This window comes from Chlorocebus sabaeus, chromosome 11, assembly GCF_047675955.1.
Source record: "Chlorocebus sabaeus isolate Y175 chromosome 11, mChlSab1.0.hap1, whole genome shotgun sequence".
NCBI lineage: Eukaryota > Metazoa > Chordata > Mammalia > Primates > Cercopithecidae > Chlorocebus > Chlorocebus sabaeus.
In genome coordinates this window covers 27110551-27128695 of record NC_132914.1, presented here as the reverse complement: position 1 = coordinate 27128695, position 18145 = coordinate 27110551, and the positions used below count along the sequence as shown (strand labels likewise).

Sequence of the window (18145 nt, the reverse complement as noted above, 5' to 3'; positions counted from 1 at the left end):
TGCACCTGTCATCCCTCCAGGGGAAAACTGTTGTCTGTCAAGTGTGCATTTTCAAGCACTCAGTTTCTGACTTCAAAGCCCCCTTGGCAGACATTACTGTGGTAGCACTTCTGTGTGTCCCACTCTTGCCACCACTTCTGAAGCCACCGTCAGTGCCCACATGGGCTCGTGCAGTGGTTCTGCATTGCAAACAACAGCAACTGACTCTGGTTATCTTAGGGAGAGAAGGAATTTGTGGAAAGGATTACAACATTCAGAGGAAAGCAGAAACCAGACTCAGTATGAGCAGATTCCGAGAGAAAATCCAAGAGCTGGCCAGAGGTCCCACCTGGGGACAGCCTGGTTAGAGGAAGAGTGCCATTGCTGAGTGCTGGAAGCTGGCTCCAGCACAGAGGGCATCACCACGGCCGGAAGCCACCTCTCCAACCACCGTGAATGGAAAGAATTCTGTACTATTTTGCTTCTTGGCATCCCTTGTTCCATATGAAAATCTCAAGCAAGAGCATCTGATGGGCCACCCTTTGGTCACATGACTGAGCTCTAGCCACCACAGGGAGGGCAGACAGAGTATCAGCCTTTTCAGCTTCTGTCGCAGAAGACTGGACCCAGACTTCCATCAGGACCCCACAGTAATGATTTCCTCAGATACAGGAAGGAGCTTCAGATTCTGGGCAGCCACACGTTGGACGAATGCCCCCTCGAGTATTCAATGCCCTATTCCAAATGTTTTCCCCTAATCTCATCATGAAGAAATCTCTAGCTTTTTTCTATCTCAGCGAGACTTGCAAATGTTTCTACTTCATATTATTTGCAGAAGAAAATAAACATTTATGTTATTTTCGAAGGAGGACAGGAGGTGATAACTTAGATTAAAATATGGAAATTAATAAATAGTAAGATTAAGAAAGGCTTTTAAGGTCCCAAGAAGAAAATATGTAGAGATTCAGTGGAATTCAGAACTGACAGGAAAAGAAAAACACAAGCAGGAAGGGACATGGCTGGCCCTGAGGAAGTCCATTGGTAGGACCCTGGGTTGCTGGTGTCCCCAACAGTCTCTTCCCTTTTTGAGACAGGGTCTCACCCTGTCACCTAGGCTGGAGTGTAGTGGCACAATCTCAGCTCGCTGCAGCATTGACTTCCCAGAGCTCAAGCAATCCTCCTGCCTTAATCTCCTGAGTAGCTGGGACTACATGTGTGTGCCGCCACTCCCGGCTAATTTGCCTCTTCTGATGCCAAAGCTTTACCTAATTATTTTTCCTTTATGGGCAGAATGTTTCCCACTTGACACTTCTGTGGGAAAAACAGCAGTAGGGATCCTGGAGAATGCTGGGCAGGCCCCTTGCTCAGACCTGCTTTTCCATCATTGCGTCATCAAATGTATCTCCAGATTCCCAGAGACCTTTAACAGACTGGGCCCCAGTCCCTGAGTCTGATGCCACTACAGCATCTGGGAATCAGCTGGCCGATGGCTCAAAGCAATTCTGGGAGCTGGACTCCACCTCCCCTCTCTGAGTGTTCCTCACCGTCATGTTGGCTCAACACTGGGACCAGTGCCCATCCCCAGAGCCTCCCAGCAAGTCACTCATCAGAGGTGGTCACTCATCCTAGAGTCCTGCTGCTTCGTGTTCCCGGTTCCTGTGCTAGCAGTGCTGCTAAACTGATTGATAAGAGGCCTGTAGCTTGCCAGTTGTCTAAGCTGCCATTGGATCTGAGCCTTCTTAGACCTCCCCAGTCCTGAGCTACTCCCTCTTCTCTCTGTGGCTGTATCCCTTGGTGCCCTGTTGGCTGGGAATGGGCAGGACCCCACCATGAGCAGATGTAGCTGATGCATTCTGTAGACAGCTAAGGCTTGTGGTTGGCTGGATCGGGGATGAGAAGTCTGGGGCCAAAAGAAGACACAAGTAATTTCACTTCTTTGTGTAGCCTCTGCACTCCTGCTCATGGGGGTCAGAAAGTTTCTAAGAAGGAGAGTTGGGAAGGAGGAAGGAGGAGGAATGGCCAGAGAAGTAAGGTGGGTTCTCGGGGTCTGTGGTCTCTATTCATAGTCCAGGCTTTTTTCTGGGCGGGGTGAGACCCACCACTTGCCACCACAGGAACAAAGCTAAGCTCAAGGGTCCTCATCACACTTGGTATCCACACCTGTTTCCCCAAGTCACTGCCCAGAGCCCTGCTTTCCAACTTGGTGCTATTTCAGGCCACCTGGGAGAGGTCGGTCTTGAAGATCACAGTTCTCTCAATGCCCCCAAACAATTAAGAGCCACCATCTGACATGCAGCCCACCCCAGAGGATGATTTGCAGGTGAGGGCTAGTACATACAGTGCCCCTCGCCCCCAGGATGCCCACTGCAGAAGTCTTTACTGCCATCTGTCTTTCCCCATGCCAACTCCGCCACTGGTCTGGAAACAGTCTAAGGATGGGAATTCTGACCCATGAGTCTTTGAAACTCCAGAGCCCAGTGCTCTTCCTGACACCTCAGAGCATGTTTGAAAATGTTGGTTGAACTATTTGGATCCTCTTTTTGGCTGAGGGGGTCCTCACTTACCTGCTTCCCTCTGCCTCCCTAAAGTCAGGAAGCCAGTAGGGATAGGGGCCTTCAGGCTCACACCTACAGAAGCTTAGAGCCCGCAGGACCATCCATAACATGGTAGTGGGCAGTCCTGTCCTCCTGCAAGCCCTGTGCTGGGCAAGGGTCATGCCCCCTCCCACCATGGCTGTGCTGCCTATAAAGTCAGGGGTGATAGAATCAGCCCATCTCTCAGTACCTTCCAGCTATAGTTTTTTTTATTGTATACCTGGGCCCTGCTGAGATTAGGAGTCCCATGAAGTCATTTTCATCCCGGAACTCTCCTCCTTCATGGGCACTTTCATGGAGCCTCTTTTTCCCTCCGCCTTTGGGAGCAATGACTGGATTAAATAGCCTTGTCCCTGGAAGGCTCCTAGGCCAGGAGCCCCTTCCCACCAGCACACTGAAAATGGTGCCATGAAAAAGGGGCCAGGCAGGAACACAGCAGTGACACCAGCCTTTGTTGGGTGCCATGCACAGCTCTAAGGCGCGGCCTTCAGCCACTCTGCATATGGGCTCAGCTAACCAAGGATGCTTTCTGTTTGTAATATTGCTTTATAATTTTGTAAAAATTCACAAATTTATAATATGTGAATATATAATATAAACCTAAGATTTGAGCATTTAGATTTGAGCAATATTTCAAGGTATGATGATAACACTCTGAAGGGATTTGTAGCTTTACAAAATCTTTCAATCCTGTTTTGCTTTGTACAACTAACACATTCCAGATTTCTCAATCCACACAAATTTGGTACTCACCACATTTACAGGAACCTAACAGTTCACAAGGAAGATCTGGGGAGATCCAGACAGAATACACAGGGAGACACAGAAAGATGGTTCTGGTTAATAAGAGCTTGAAAATGAATCTTCAACTCCTGTCACATGTTTTTCTAATGGAGCAAAATTCACTCTTACTCTTCTTCCCTAACCCTAACCCTCTTTTTAGAATGAGTTGAGGTTTTCATTTATTTGTCAGTCGAAGAATAGTTTTTGTTTTTGTTGTTGTTTTAGAGACAGTGTCTCTGTGTGTTGCCCAGACTAGAGTGCAATGGCATGATCATAGCTCACTACAGTCTCTACCTCCTAGGCTCGAACGATCCTCCCTCCTCAGCCTCCCAAGTAGCTTGGACTATAGGTGTGCACCACCACACGCAGTTAACTTTTTAATTTTTAGTAGAGATGAGGTCTTGCTATGTTGACCAAGATGGACTATAGGTGTGCACCACCACACCCAGTTAATTTTTTAATTTTTAGTAGAGATAAGGTCTTGCTATGTTGACCAAGATGGTCTCAAACTCCCAGGCTCAAGCAATCCTCCCACCTTGGCTCCCAAAATTCTGGGATTATAGGCATGTGCCATCACACCTAGCCTTAGTGTTTTAATTTCAAAGAACACAGCTGTATCCTTTCTCTGTCACCTGCAGTCCCTGATACTTGTTAAACAAGACTGTGTTTTCTAGCCCATTCCTCCTCCCTCATGAATGCAAGGCCCGCATCTGAGCCTCTGTGAGAACCAGTTGTTTTGTTGCTCACAGCCCTTGTTGTATACAGGTGGGTGTTCACTAGAAACTAGATGAGGAATCCCAATGCCAATGTCATGGGTATCTCCTAATTTTTTTAGATAATGCCTAATCTGCCCTCAAGGCCACCATGTTGATGCAAAGGTAAGAAGCTCATCATGCCCTTACTGAAATTGAGCAGAGGTGCTGGGGTCCATGAGACACGCCCCCATAACCATACCCCATAACCAAATGATTACTTCAACTTCAGAAAGAATTCTTGTTCCAGATTATTTTCTAGGTCTAAAGTTCTAGGAAAGAAGAAATGCTGTCTTTCCCTGAGGGCTCTTCCAGTAAGTAGACAGTAGCAGCATGACTTGTGTGGCTTTTGAGAGCCATTTCTGCTGATGTCTTCAGACCAAAAGTGCAAAGAGAGGAATGCAATAGGTCATGCTGAGGCTTTGGGGAAATGCTTATGCTCCTCAGCCTAGAAGGCTCTGTGAATGAATTTTAGAATGGAAAATGCAGTATAAACATAAAGCTCAGGAAAGGATGGTAACCAAGAAAAACCTTAGGAAATGGTCTTGTGACAGCACATTCAAGCATAGCCATCAAGTCTGTGTGCAGAGGTGAAGGTACATATTAAATGGTTTACTGATACTCCATTACAATACATAGTACATTTTGTGGGTTGTTCTTTATTAGCAGTATTTCAGAGCATTCTACAAAATCACAGTGAATGTCAACTGTTGCTGCATTTCTATCAGTACCTGCGTGTGCCTCCATGATACCATGCCTAGAGGATTTGTTTCCGATTTTTAATAAATCAATCTTTAGCATACCCCAGAAGAAGAAATCAAAGGGGGCCCAAGGTATAGTAGCTTCTGTTTGGAGATTTACTATAGTCTTTGTTTTCCTTAGCAAGTTCAGAAGCTAAGCATAGATATCTCCATTCGACATGCAGAGTAGTCTGGTGCAGTGACAGGATACACGCTTTTCAATCAAGTAGGGTGGAAGCCAAAGCCTGGTTTAGCCACTAACACCACCTATATGACCTCGGGCAAGTAACTAATCCTCTTGCCTCAGTATTGTCATCTGCAAAATGGGATGGAAATAGTCCCTACCTTATGGAATTGTGGGTATTGGTCATAGCATGATTAAAATGTGCCTGACATTTGGTAGGCAGCCCACAAGTAGGATATGTTACTATAATGTAGAACCACAATTCTTGCTTTCTGTAGCTTACCCACAGTCAGCTTTTAATATGTACCTAATAGAGCTAAAAAGACCAAGACAATTTCTCCAATGTTTGGCTAACATAAGTCAATCGCATTATTTCTTAATCTCATTCTGATATGGAGAAAAATTATTACATTCTTTATATTTTCTTGAGCCAGTGGACAATTAAGTAAGAATAGGGATAGGCTATATAAGAGCTAGTCCACTATGTAATATGGAAGAACTTGCCCAGAAGTGGGAGTCAAGTGCAGGGATATTTGCTGCTATTGTGCCTTGAGACCTCAAGGAAACCTAAACTTTCTAGGTTTCAGGCTCCCCATTTGCAGTATACTGGGTGTGGGCTGTGTGGTTTTGAGGCTGCTTCTAGCCAAAGTGCCATGTTTCTGTTTGCTCACTTGGCAAGCTCAATCTTCTCTCAACAATTTGGTTTTTAAAGCTGTCTTTACATCATTGTTCACAGAATGATGAGCTGGAAGAGACACAGACACCACCTAGGATGACAGTCTGATTTTACAGATAAAGAAACTGGGACTCAGAGAATAAGGCTTTCTTCCTCCTTATATCTTATTGCCAGATTTTGCTAAGGTAAAACCAGAACCGGGGTGTCCTGACTCATAGATTGGTGCTCTTTCCATTATACCCCCATTGTCTTTTCCCACAGATCAGGTATCACATTTAAGAACCAAATATGAAAACATAACACAGCTGATTTTTTTTTTTTCTTTTTTCTTTTTAAGACAGAGCCTTTACTCTTGTAGCCAAGGCTGGAGTGCTGTGGCATGATCTCAGCTCACTGCAACCTCCACCTCCTGGGTTCAAGCGATTCTCCTGCCTCAGCCTCTTGAGTAGCTGGGATTACAGGCACCCACCACCACACCTGGCTAATTTTTGCTATTTTAGCAGAGACAAGGTTTCACCATGATGGCCAGGCTGGTCTCGAACTCCTGAGCTCAGGTTATCTGCCCACCTCGGTCTCCCAAAGTGCTGGAATTATAGGCAGGAGCCACCGTGCCTGGCCCAGCACAGCTGACTTTTGACACTTGCAAGCTAATCATTTTATTGAATGACTACAAGGTTTCTACACTTCTATCTAATGGTCTTTTAATCACCCAGAGAAATAGATAATTATTAGAATTTAGGGATAAAAGGGTATGGTTGACATAGTGTGTGAGCCCTAAAGGGACTTCTCAGGGACGTGACGGTTCATCTTTGAGTTCTACATTTTAGAATCTTTGAGAAGCTCTGGATTTCCACTCACCCAGTTACTAGGACCATACATTATAGCCTCAGAATCTAACAGTTAATCCACATCTTCCCTGACTTTATAGTACCCTGTGGTCAAATATGTTTATTCCTGGTGAAGTAAGGAGATTATTTCATTTTGACACAAGTCATCATGGGAATCTAATAATCATATGCATGATCACAAGATGTACATAGCATGCATGAGTAAATCAAGAAATAACAAACCAAATCAAACTGCTTTGTTAGATGGCATACATATTACAAGTTGACATGGAGAGGAAGTGGTGTCCTGTTAACTAGTATCTTCTCTGTGTGTCTGTCCTATGGTTCTGGCTCAGGTTAAAGTCGGATTTACCTTCCTCTTCCCCTGCTCAGATTGAGCCTTCTGTGGAAGCCGTAAGAACAGAGAGAGAAACTTCTGAGTGTTTAATTGGCAGCTACTTTCAATGGAAAAGCATATTCACCATTTAAGAATGCTGCTGTATTGGAGTTAATTTTCATGAAAAGAATATACAGTAATCCCCCTTCTCCATGGCTTTGTTTTCTGTGCTTTCAGTTACCCACAGTCAAGTATAGTCCGAAATGGTAAGATATTTTGAGAGAGAGAAAGAGACCACTTTTATTACAGTATATTGTTTTAATTTTACTATTTTATTATTAGTTATTGTTAATCTCTTACTGTGCCTAATTTATAAATTATCCTTTATCATAAATATGTATATATATGAAAAATCATAGTATATCTAGGGTTCAGTACTCTCCACAGTTTCAGATATCCACTAGGGGTTTTGAAATGTATCCACTTCAAATAACAGGGAATACTGTACTTTCTGCAGTAATTTTGAAGAAAAATCAGTTGTGGAACTGATTTTTAAAAGACTGCTTTCTTTAAAAAAGAGAACAGAAAGCAATCAATTTAAGCTGGGTTTTTTTTCCCCCCATTGTAGTGAGAAATGTAAAGCATTCAACTCAGGTCTCTTAAAAATTAAGAAAAGGAACCATAAAATGTCCCATATTAAAACAATTTTTAGCTGTACATTATATATTTGTCTCAGATTAAGATCAGCAGATATACAAGGGAAGGGAGGAGTGAAGCAAGAAGCAGAAAAGTAAGAGAGAAAAGGCTAAGAAACAAACCAAAACACAGACGATACAAGGAGTGAAAGAAAGAAAAACCAGAAGAGGGTTGGAAGACAGGATGATATTTAGGAACGAAGAGAAAGGATGACAGGACTGTGTAGCTTTTGCACTTAAGCACAGCTTCTCATTACTTTTATCATCTTTGTTTGAAGTCTTACTCTCCACCTATGAACTACACGCTCCGTAAGCATGAGAATTGTGCTGGATTTTGCTTACTATTGTTTTCCCAGTGCCTAACAGAGACATAGTAAACACAGCAAGGATTATTAAGTGAATGGATGAACAAAGAAACAAACGAAAAAAGAGAGTGTAGGGAAAGGGAATTCTGTGGCTCAAATGGCACCAGCTATGGTCCACTGAGAGCTACCATTGTTTCCTCAAAAGCAAGAGGCCATGGACTTGGCTTATCCTGGCCCCTGAGATGCTTGCAATAGTGTTTATTTGGAGGCAGCTTTACAAACGCTCACACATTATCTGTGAGAGTTGCAGTCTACTGTTAGAACAAGGTTTTGCATCTGTTTCTTTCGGAAACTTTTTGAAGGTTGATGTTTTCACCATCCCTCCCGTTCCTGGTACCTTCTTACCCCAAGCCCAGTCTGTGATGCTCCCAAATCCTCCTGTCCCAACAGCCCCTCTGGAATCCTTGTCCTGTTGTATGTTGAAAAAATCTCTCCCAGAACGCTGCTTTCTTGGCTCTCCCAAGAGGAGCCCTGTCTTAGTCCGTTTTGTGTTGCTGTAACAGAATACATGAGACTGGGTGATTTATAATGAACAGAAATTTATTGGCTCACAGTTCTGGAGGCTGAGAAGTCTATTTTCAAAGTGCCCTCATCTGGTGAGGGCCTTCTTGCTGCGTAATCACAGAATAGAAGGTGAGGGGGTGAGAGAAAGAGAGGACCGAACTTGCCCTTTTGTTACAGCACCAATCATCACCCCCATGAGGTGGAAGTTCACACATTAGCCTCATGGTCTAATCACTTCCTGAAGGTCCCACATCTTAATACTGTTACAATGCCAATCAAATTTAAAAATTAAATTGAATTTTGGAGCGGACAAGCATTCAAACCATGGCAAGCCCCGTCTCCTTTAGCTCCTTGGTGGTAACTGCCTATTTTTCCCAACCTGTCTGTATTAAGAGCCCTAGAAAAGGGTCAGCACTCTGGGCTCCTCATCACCAAGAAATCAACATACCTCAAACCTCCCATAAAAATGCACTTTTCTAGTCCTTCCCATCCTATCCTTTAATACCTCCTGGTCACTCTTGTTCATTCATACAGATTTTAGCCCTTGGCCACCCACAGCCTCCTCATCTACCCCGACTACTGACCTGCAGGATGACTTCAGGAGTTTTGTGCACAATTCATCTAAAAATTAGCCTCTGCAAATTCTGTGATTTTTTTAAATGGTGGTAAAATATATATAACACACGATTTACCATCTTACCATTGAAGTGTACAGTTTTGTGGCATGAGGCGCATTCACACTGCTCTGCAACCATCACTAATCTATCTCCAGAAATTTCTTATCTTCTCCAGCTAATAGTCTGTATCCGTTAAACACTAACTTCCCAAGTTCAGTGATACTTACTTTTACCAGGCTTAAGGCACTCTCACCTCAAAATTTTTCATTTCATTAAGTTGTTTTACCTTCAGAATTTTAAATTTTGTTATTTTACTTTCTGTCTACAATCTCCTGTCTTGCCAACAGACCTTGGTGCAGACAGATCTGAGTTGGGATCCCAGCTAATCCAGTTACCAGCTTCATTTCTTAATCTGTTTTGTGTTGCTGTGAAGAAATATCTGGGACTGGGTAATTTATAAAGAAAAGAAAGTTATTTAGGGAATGGTTCTGAAGGCTACACCAGAAGCACGGTGCCAGCATCTGCTTGGTTTCTGGTGAAGGCTTTTGTGCTGCATCAAAATATGGCAGAGAAGGGCCAAAGGGGAAGTGGGCATATGCAAAAAGACACCAAACCCTAGGGGCACCCTGGCTTGTAACATCGCACTGTCACGGGAACTAATCCATTCCCCCGAGAACTTATCGAGGCTCCTAAGAGGGAGAACTCACCGGACACGGTGGCTCACGCCTGTAATCCCAGAACTTTGGGAAGCCGAGGCAGGTGGATCACCTGAGGTCGCAAGTTCGAGACCAGCCTGACCAACATGAAGAAACCCCGTCTCTACTAAAAATACAAAATTAGCCAGGTGTGGTGGCGCATGCCTGTAATCCCAACTACTCAGGAGGCTGAGGCAGGAGAATCGCTTGAACCCAGGAGGTGGAGGTTGTGGTGAGCGGAGATTGCACCATTGCACTCCAGCTGGACAACAACAAGACTGAAACTCAGTCTTAAAAAAAAACAGTGATAGCTCACTTACTACTGTGAGAATGGCACCAAACCAATTCCTGAGGGATCTGCCCCCATGACCCAAATACCTCTCATTCGGCCCACTTCCAACACTGGAGATCAAATTTCAACAGGAGGTTTGGAGAACACAGACAAACCATATCTGAACCATGGCACCTCACTTTCTTCAGTTGTGAAATTCACATAATAGGTAATGTAAATTAATTTTAAATTCACATATTAATGTGTGAACTCCCTTAAACCTTGATCTTTCTGATGCTCATCCCAGGGAGACACAGCATGCTGTATTAGTCGAGCTTTCTCTCTCATCTGCGCATCCATCTGGGCTGTGGGTGAGCAGCTGGACCAGCCACACTACCGTGCAAGCATTTCTTGGGTCCCTGTTAGGTTTCCTCTGCTCTTCCCCCACAGGCCTATTTCAGATCTTTCCCCTTTGCTCCATCTCCCTACCCAGCCAGTCTTCCCTGTTTCTATAAACCAGAGTCCTTAACACTTTAATGATTTTAGAACCACACACATTCCCTGAGGTCCTGATTTGGTAAGAGGTGGTGGGGTGGGAATCTGCAGTTTTCAAAAGCAACCAGGGGATTTCGGTACACACAGTGTGCAGCCCACTGTTTGTGGAGGGCTGTCCTGAGCCATAAGCTCCTTGAGAGCAGACACACAGCCTTATCTGACTTTCACCCCTAAATACCTAACAATAGATGCTGAAGGATTGATTGAATGAATGAATCTGTCACTCTGCACTTCAGAGTAAGTTACTGTTCGCCTTTGAAATGCTAATTAGCTACAGCTGTTTAAATGCAGTTTAAAACTCTTCAATATGTTTTATCTTTAGTTCTTTATCAGCCCTTTTCACTGCCATTGGGGGCAGGGAACTATAAAGAACTTGTTATTCTCTGCCTAGCAACAACAACAAAAAGCCAACTCAAGGGCCAGGTAAGATTGAGCCTGCAGTCTAGAGATACACAAATTGGGCCTTGCCACTGTCACTTAGGGAAGAACACTGATGACTCTCATTCTAGGGATTCCACAGGCAGAGGCTGTTGTAGCCATTTCAGTGGACTTTTCTGGAATGGAAAGAGTTTCAAGCACGATGCTCACTGCTAGGGATGTTGGGAGAAGGTGATTTAGAGAAATAGGTGGGTAGACAGAGACAAAGACTGGCACACCCCATCAATGCTGCAGAGGCTTCAAATCCCAGCTTGGCCATTTACTAGCTTGTGACAAGTGTAATGAAACTTAGAACCTCTTGTTTCCTTATGTGTAAAATGGAGACCACATGATTTACCTTGCGGAGCTTTGGGGAGGATGGAAAAATGTCATATAAGTAATATATAGTGATTCTATGATGTTAGACAATCGAGCAGTGTCTTGAAGAAAGCATCTGTCAGTCTCTACCACGATTGGAGGGAAAACACACACACACACACAACACCTACACCCAGGCTGCCTACAGAAACAGAAGTGGAACCAGCTATTGCCCTGTGGGGAAGTCTAACTCTCACCCATTGCAATAAAATATTTCCAAAGGGAGCAGACAGAGTAACCTCGGGCCATGCCCTCCCACTTCCCTCTTCCTCAAGTGGAGCTCGGAGGGAGGCAGAGCTGGTGGGGAGCCTTTATAGAGGAAGTGGGAGGTAAAGTAGTGTGGGTGGCTGAGGCTGAAACATTTCTTTCACCACCTTCCTATACCGTCCCCCGCCTTCTCTTCTGTGCCAGGGGGAAAGAGAAACAGTGCATGCCTATGCTGTACCCACACACACTTGGATCTGCTCCCCCAGCCTCCAGATCTCACCTCATCATTCGTCATCATTCACTGAATGCCTGTAGCCCTCACGGTGCTTTCTAAATGCCTCAGCTGGAACCTCCCTGGGAGCCCGTATAAAGTTTGCTTCAATATTTGGGGTCTTCCCCCAGCCCATGAAGACCAGTGTCTAAGCCCTACTTCAGCCCTTCCCTGTGCCTGGTTTTCTCTCTCCAATTTAAGTGCTAAGAGACTTTGGTTTATATGTTAATAATAATAAACAGCTATAGACGTTCTCCCCTTCCATACTTATTCCCTTATTCCCACACATTTATTTACTTTCAGGAGAAGAATTTGGATTGGTTTCCTCGGATGCGAGCCATGTCCCTCGTTAGCAATGAAGGCGACAGTGAGCAAAATGAAATTCGGAACCTTCAGGAGAAGTTGGAATCGACCATGAGTCTAGTCAAACAGCTGTCGGGTCAGCTGGCAGAGCTCAAGGAACAGGTGGGTGCATTCAGGGAGATGGTGCTGGGTGGGATAAAATCATTCACCACCTCCGGTGAGGGGAGACAGAGGGTCCAGGGAGCCAGGTCATTAGCCATAGAGGATTGCAAACTCCAAGAAAGAAACCTCACATCGTACTGTAGAAGTGCATCCCAGTAAACGAGGACTTCCACTTATCCCATCTCCCTGAGCCTTGTGCGACACTTCTCCTTCTGTGGAAGGGGGAAAGGAGAAAATGCCAAACTACAAGCACCTCTTTGCATTTAAAAAAAAAAAATCATTTTCTGCCATGATAGTAATTACTAAGCCCATGGGAAAGGCAGATCCTCATTAGTATCTGCCATTTCAATGCTATAATCAACCCCTTTATCATATAAAATTGTTAGTATTAGTAAAAATATCAACAGTAACCATGGTAGCTATTAAAATGACTGTGGTGATGGTGACAGCTATGTGACAGGCAAGATCTATTTTCTAAAATGGCTCCTGCTTCCTAACCACAAAGAGGGGTTTGCTCTTTTTCTCTGATTATGGAAATTCACTTTTTTTAAAAGAATCCCTTTTTTGATAAATATATTCTATATGATGCTGGACAGTAGGTAGTTGGGGAATATTAACTCAAAACGGTTGTGGCCCACCAGCACTGGGTAAGAGCGAGAAAATCCGCTGAACACACGCTCTCTCTTTTCCCCCAGATGACAGAACAAAGGAAGAATAAGCAGAGACTGGGCTTCCTCGGATCAAACACACCCCATGTGAATCATCACATGCCACCACACTGATACCATGGGGGGAAGCCGTGACTAGCCTTTCATCAGTGTCCTGCCTGATCACTGAATAAAGAACTGAGATGGAGGGGAGTGAACAGTGCCTATTGTTGAAAAGTTAAAAACAACCAAGTGCCAAGATGTTGAGTGGGTTAGCTCCGAGAACAATTTATAACTGTGTTTTCATGGTTGCGAAGACCTAACCTCAAATGCATCTGCTAGAAAGCGTACATCACACATTCGCAATGCAACAGGAAGAAAAGGCTTGCCCAAAAGGCTGGAGAGGGCAGGGAGCGGCAGGGTGGAAGGAGACACGGGGCAGAGAGAACTATCTTCTGCTAAATCGATAGGAGTCAGTTTTGTCTTAAATGCTGACTACAGCCACTGACATGGTTGGCTGGAATTTCTTTCTTTTAATTGTGGCATATAGGTTCGTGATACAAGAAGTCACACTTTGGTGGCTAAGTTTTCCTAAGGAAAATAACTGAAAAGATGAAAAGTGAGAGTTGAAAAGAGAAATGATAATGCTTCCAAACTGTAGCTGTCACAGGGCAATTTCTTTATTTATAACATGAAGCACAATGGATTTACAGCTCTAGGAACTTAGTACTTTGGAGCTTTTGCCTCTCATGCTGACAACATAACAGAATGTGATTGCCTTCTCCGGATTCAGACAGGCTCTGTCAATGTGGAGCACAAAAGGAGATTTTCGTATAACTTGTTGAAAACATGCTCTAAGTCATGTATAGGCTAAGATTTTTAAAAGATCTGGGGGAATAAAAAGCCAACAGTAAACCCCAGGAAAGGGTTTTTAGAGACCGTGTGTATACTATTAAAATATATTGAGATTAATACATGAACATGCTTAAAGGTGATAGGAATTACTGAGAAACTTATGGTGGTGGCATTGCCTTTTATAAACCTGGGGTGAAAGCTATTTGACTCATGTTTGCTGTGCTTAAAGAACTGCTTCAGGAACTGAGCGTTTTTATTTATGGTATTCCTGCAGTTAGGGAAAAAAAAATGCAAGAAATGTATTGAATACTCAAGAAAATGCCGCATTTCAATTACGTATTTAAAACTGTATCTGAAAGGGCTTTTCAAAATGTAGAAAGACAAAAACCTCTTATTCGAATTGTTTTTATGTTAAATCATGCACTCAGAATTTGTGGAGGGAGAGAACCTGGCATGTTCAGGTTATTCTTAGAGACTACACGTTTGGAATAACAGAGCAAAATGTGGATAATTAAAGTGTTAGGAAAAGAAGCGGTGTGTTGGGACCCAGAGCAATGAATTTTTGAACTGAAGCTACTGGTACTCCCCAGCACCACCTCATACTAAGAATTCCTCACTCTGACATGGTAGTATTTTTTCTGACCAGGAGCTGAAAGACCCTGACATTCGTGATCCAAAGATATAAGAAAGTTTGATATGTCTGCATGCAGCACAGAACTTTGAACCTAACAGGCACTCAATAAATACATGAGAAATTTAGCTGTCATTCAGTTACTCTTAATTCTTTATAAAACTTTAAGCGATAGCACATATTTGTTTGTTTTAAATGGCTTTCCCAAAATCAAAGTAGACTAAAGCAGCCATCTTTAAAATCCAGGATCATCAATGCTATTAACATTATCAGGTTAAAAGTACACTTTAAAATATTTTAATCAGGCAGAGTTTTATGGATAGAGAATAGAAGAGAAAGGTGGTAAATACTGAACATATTCCAATATAGGAACCTATCTCTATTTTAGTACAAAATAAAATATTTCTGACATCTGAACTAGAGGTCAAGAGAATAAATTCATTTGTACACATCTGAGCAACCTGTCTTTCAGATGATAAAGTATCTAGCCTTTTCTGACACCATAATAGTTCATTTTGTAGGGAATAAGCCATTAGGTGTATATAATTGCTATCTAGAAATGACCTAATGTCCCCAACCACTGTGTAGTGGCAGATCACTGTTTCATAGCATATTTTCTCCTAAGGAAAGTATTCAAAAGAGACTGCAACTAACAAAACTCTTATTTCGTCAAAATTTAAATATTTCTTAGTTGTATTTTTAATGCCTCTTTCTTTTCCGCCTAAATGCTTAGAAAAGGCACTTTTCAGAACATCAAATTCCTAATGGAGAAGATAATGGGGAAATTTGACATTTGATATACATTTATATTTGTTATGTGTATGTTTATTAATGCAACTGGAATATTTGACCTAGGTAAGTATCAGTTAACATCCTTGTATTTATATAGTGACATCAAAATAAATGCAATCATCTTGGACTTTGATGTTAAGGGAGATTTTGAAAAAATATTTAGTTATTTAAAATCCATATTGGTTCAAAAATATTAGTTTCTGCTGAATAATATTTTTTAATTTCAAAAGGGTTTTGTTCCCTCTGTACTCCATTCTGAGGCTCAAGAGCTTAATGCAAGTATGTTTTCTGAGTTAACACTTTTAGATGAGAAAATGCTTGTATCATATAGGACTATAATATAAATAAATAATTTATATGTATGCAAAATATATTTTCTACCCCTTAAAAAGTTAAATTAGAAATGAGCTTATTTTCTTACACATCAACATTTTTCTGTTGGTAAAGAGGACACAATTTCTAGGGATTGTTAATAATATCAGGAAGATATTTCATTCATCAGAACTAATTGTGTGCTTCTTCCCATATTCTCAGCTCATAACTCCCTGTTTTGGCTGCTCTTTATTTTACAATTGTTTTATTGCAAACAGCAAGCCAGTATGGCCCACACTCAGCCCCCAGCCCCCAGCCCCCAGGACTGAGAATGAGTGGGGAGGCTGGGGAGTTGGTGAGAGAAGGTGGAGATAGGGATTTCTGCTTCCCAGTACTCTTATCATTAGAGAAAAGGAGGGGTAAATATTACCTAATAAGAAGAAAAAAGCTTATTCTTCAGGGACCCAGTAGATTGGATATAAGCAAGTAAATATTGCACAGGCATCATGATATAACAGTTGATGGACCCCAGAGATACCCCTTACCCATGCAGAGAACAAAGCTGTGTGGAAGAGCAACTGCCATAAGATGGTGTGTTCCCTCCAGTGGCTGTTAAAGCTATCCTGAATCACAAATCAGCGGTTTCGACCTACAGACCCATTCCAATATGCTGTGATACACAACACGGTGCACCGCAGAGGAGACAGACATCTTCAGCACAAACACAGATGCCTGCAGGAGCTTGGCAAGTCACTAAATTGCATGAAATTGTGAGGTGCACACCAAATGCAGGGATGGGGAAGGCCATGGGAAGCTCTGTATTCTCAAAATTTGACAGCTAGTTCTGGTTTTTAGAAAATGCCTGAGGCCAGTAGAGGCCCTGTAGTCACTCATTGCTGCTGTTTCTGATATAATTATTGAGAAAGCTATCTCATTTAATAGAAGAAAACATGCACCATCAAAACCAGAGAGCCTAACGTGCATGTGAAAATCGAGAAATCTGAAAACAAATCCAGGTACCCTTCTCTGAACTGGAGTGTTTCCACAGACTTGAATAATTTATGAAATTATCACACCAGTACTTCTCATATCACCAAGAAGACTTTCTATCCTGCTGTAGAGGGTTACTATATTTGCCTAAAAACACAATTCCAATATATGTCAAGGGCAGATAATTTATGAGTAAATGTTAATAAAATTGGATGTGTATAACTTTTTTGTTTGCAATACTTTAAAGTGTTTATTTCTAAGTAATAATATTTCTAAGTAATATCTGCATTGGTATGAAAAGACATTATGATTGCTATTTTACAGAGCAAGACATTAGTTACAAAAGGTTTGGTGACTTGAACCACACCGATGAGCTAATCCAGATGGACTAGTGTCCCTGAGGCTTATTGGGATTTGGCCAGTTCCCCAGTGTACCAGCTCGTACTGATGCATCACATGGTGTCTGATGGCCTGCTTGAGCTCAGTGGGCACAGACCATTGGGTGGCTTAGGATTTCCTGATTCTTAACACGCACAGCTTTAAATGATACTTCCCCTCAGAAGAGAACCGAGTGTGCAACAGCTGAAGTCAACATGGGTGGCACAAATCACATGCACTCTAGAAATAGAATTCTTTACTCATATGGGTATTTTCCAGTGTGCCACAGTTCCTTGAAGTAGTGTGGAAACATTTGTTTGTTTTGTTTGTAATCAGAGGAAAGGTTGGGGGAGGGCAATTGGACAGGGAGTTCCTCTTCTGGTGAGAGTAATTGGCACGAAGAGCGGGCAGTAGTGTGCATGTGGGGGCAGTGTGGTGGAAGTCCGCAAGTCACCCTTCCTTTACCTGGTCAACTGGGGTGCTTTGAGGAAGTCCTAGGAAGATCTAATGTTCAGAGAACAACTCCAGGCCAGAATGTGTGTACTTCAGCCTCACCTATGTTCCTCACCCACTTCAGAGGTGCTGGCACCTCACACAGAGCCACGTGGCAAACAAAAACAGACACCAAATATGATGCTGGGAGAAAAATGTATAGAAACAGAGATACGTTGTTAAACTCAGTTTGACTCTGTTTCACAGAAAGTGATGGCTTTTACTGCCTCAGTGTGGGTTTCCCCCCAGATTAGCCTGTTCCCCTTTAACTCTGGTCCTTGGGGCAAGATCAGCTCCAGGGAGAGTGGCCGTACTCACAGCTGTGGGAATGTGGCCACAGGCATGGACTTCCTCTACGATCCACCCCAGACATCCGTGCAAAGCTCCCCTCCCCTCAGGTCTACTTGCATAGGACAGAGCTGCTTCGAAGGCTGCTCCCTGCTCTAATGACTGTGCTTTCTGGTTTTTCAGTAATAATTATCTTCACTTTGGACAATTATATCCTCCTTTCTCTATACCATAACCCACTCCCTCTTCTCCTTTTACATGGGTCAGGTGTATCTTTGTGATCTTGGCCTTCTAAGCAGTAAATTCAAATAAAAAGTCTGTAACCACAATACCTTAAAATTAGGCCCTGCAGTATTAAAAATATGAATGTACAACTATCAATTAGGGTTTCTCAGGGAAACAAAATAGGTATTGGTATCATGGGCTGAAGATTTTATTTTAGGCATTA

At 42.8% G+C, this 18145-nt stretch overlaps 1 protein-coding gene across 3 annotated transcripts in view; it reads left to right on the top strand.

Moving 5' to 3' along the window:
* Positions 1-16765, top strand: part of ITPR2 (inositol 1,4,5-trisphosphate receptor type 2) — a 485309-nt gene extending 468544 nt beyond the window's left edge. For all 3 annotated transcript variants that reach the window (XM_007967992.3, XM_073020570.1, XM_007967993.3), the window contains exons 56-57: positions 12151-12312; positions 13008-16765. In XM_007967992.3, coding sequence (XP_007966183.2) covers positions 12151-12312; positions 13008-13094 — 249 coding nt within the window. In that variant the 3' untranslated portion in view covers positions 13095-16765. The remainder of the gene's footprint in view (positions 1-12150; positions 12313-13007) is intronic.
* Positions 16766-18145: the final 1380 nt, after the last annotated feature.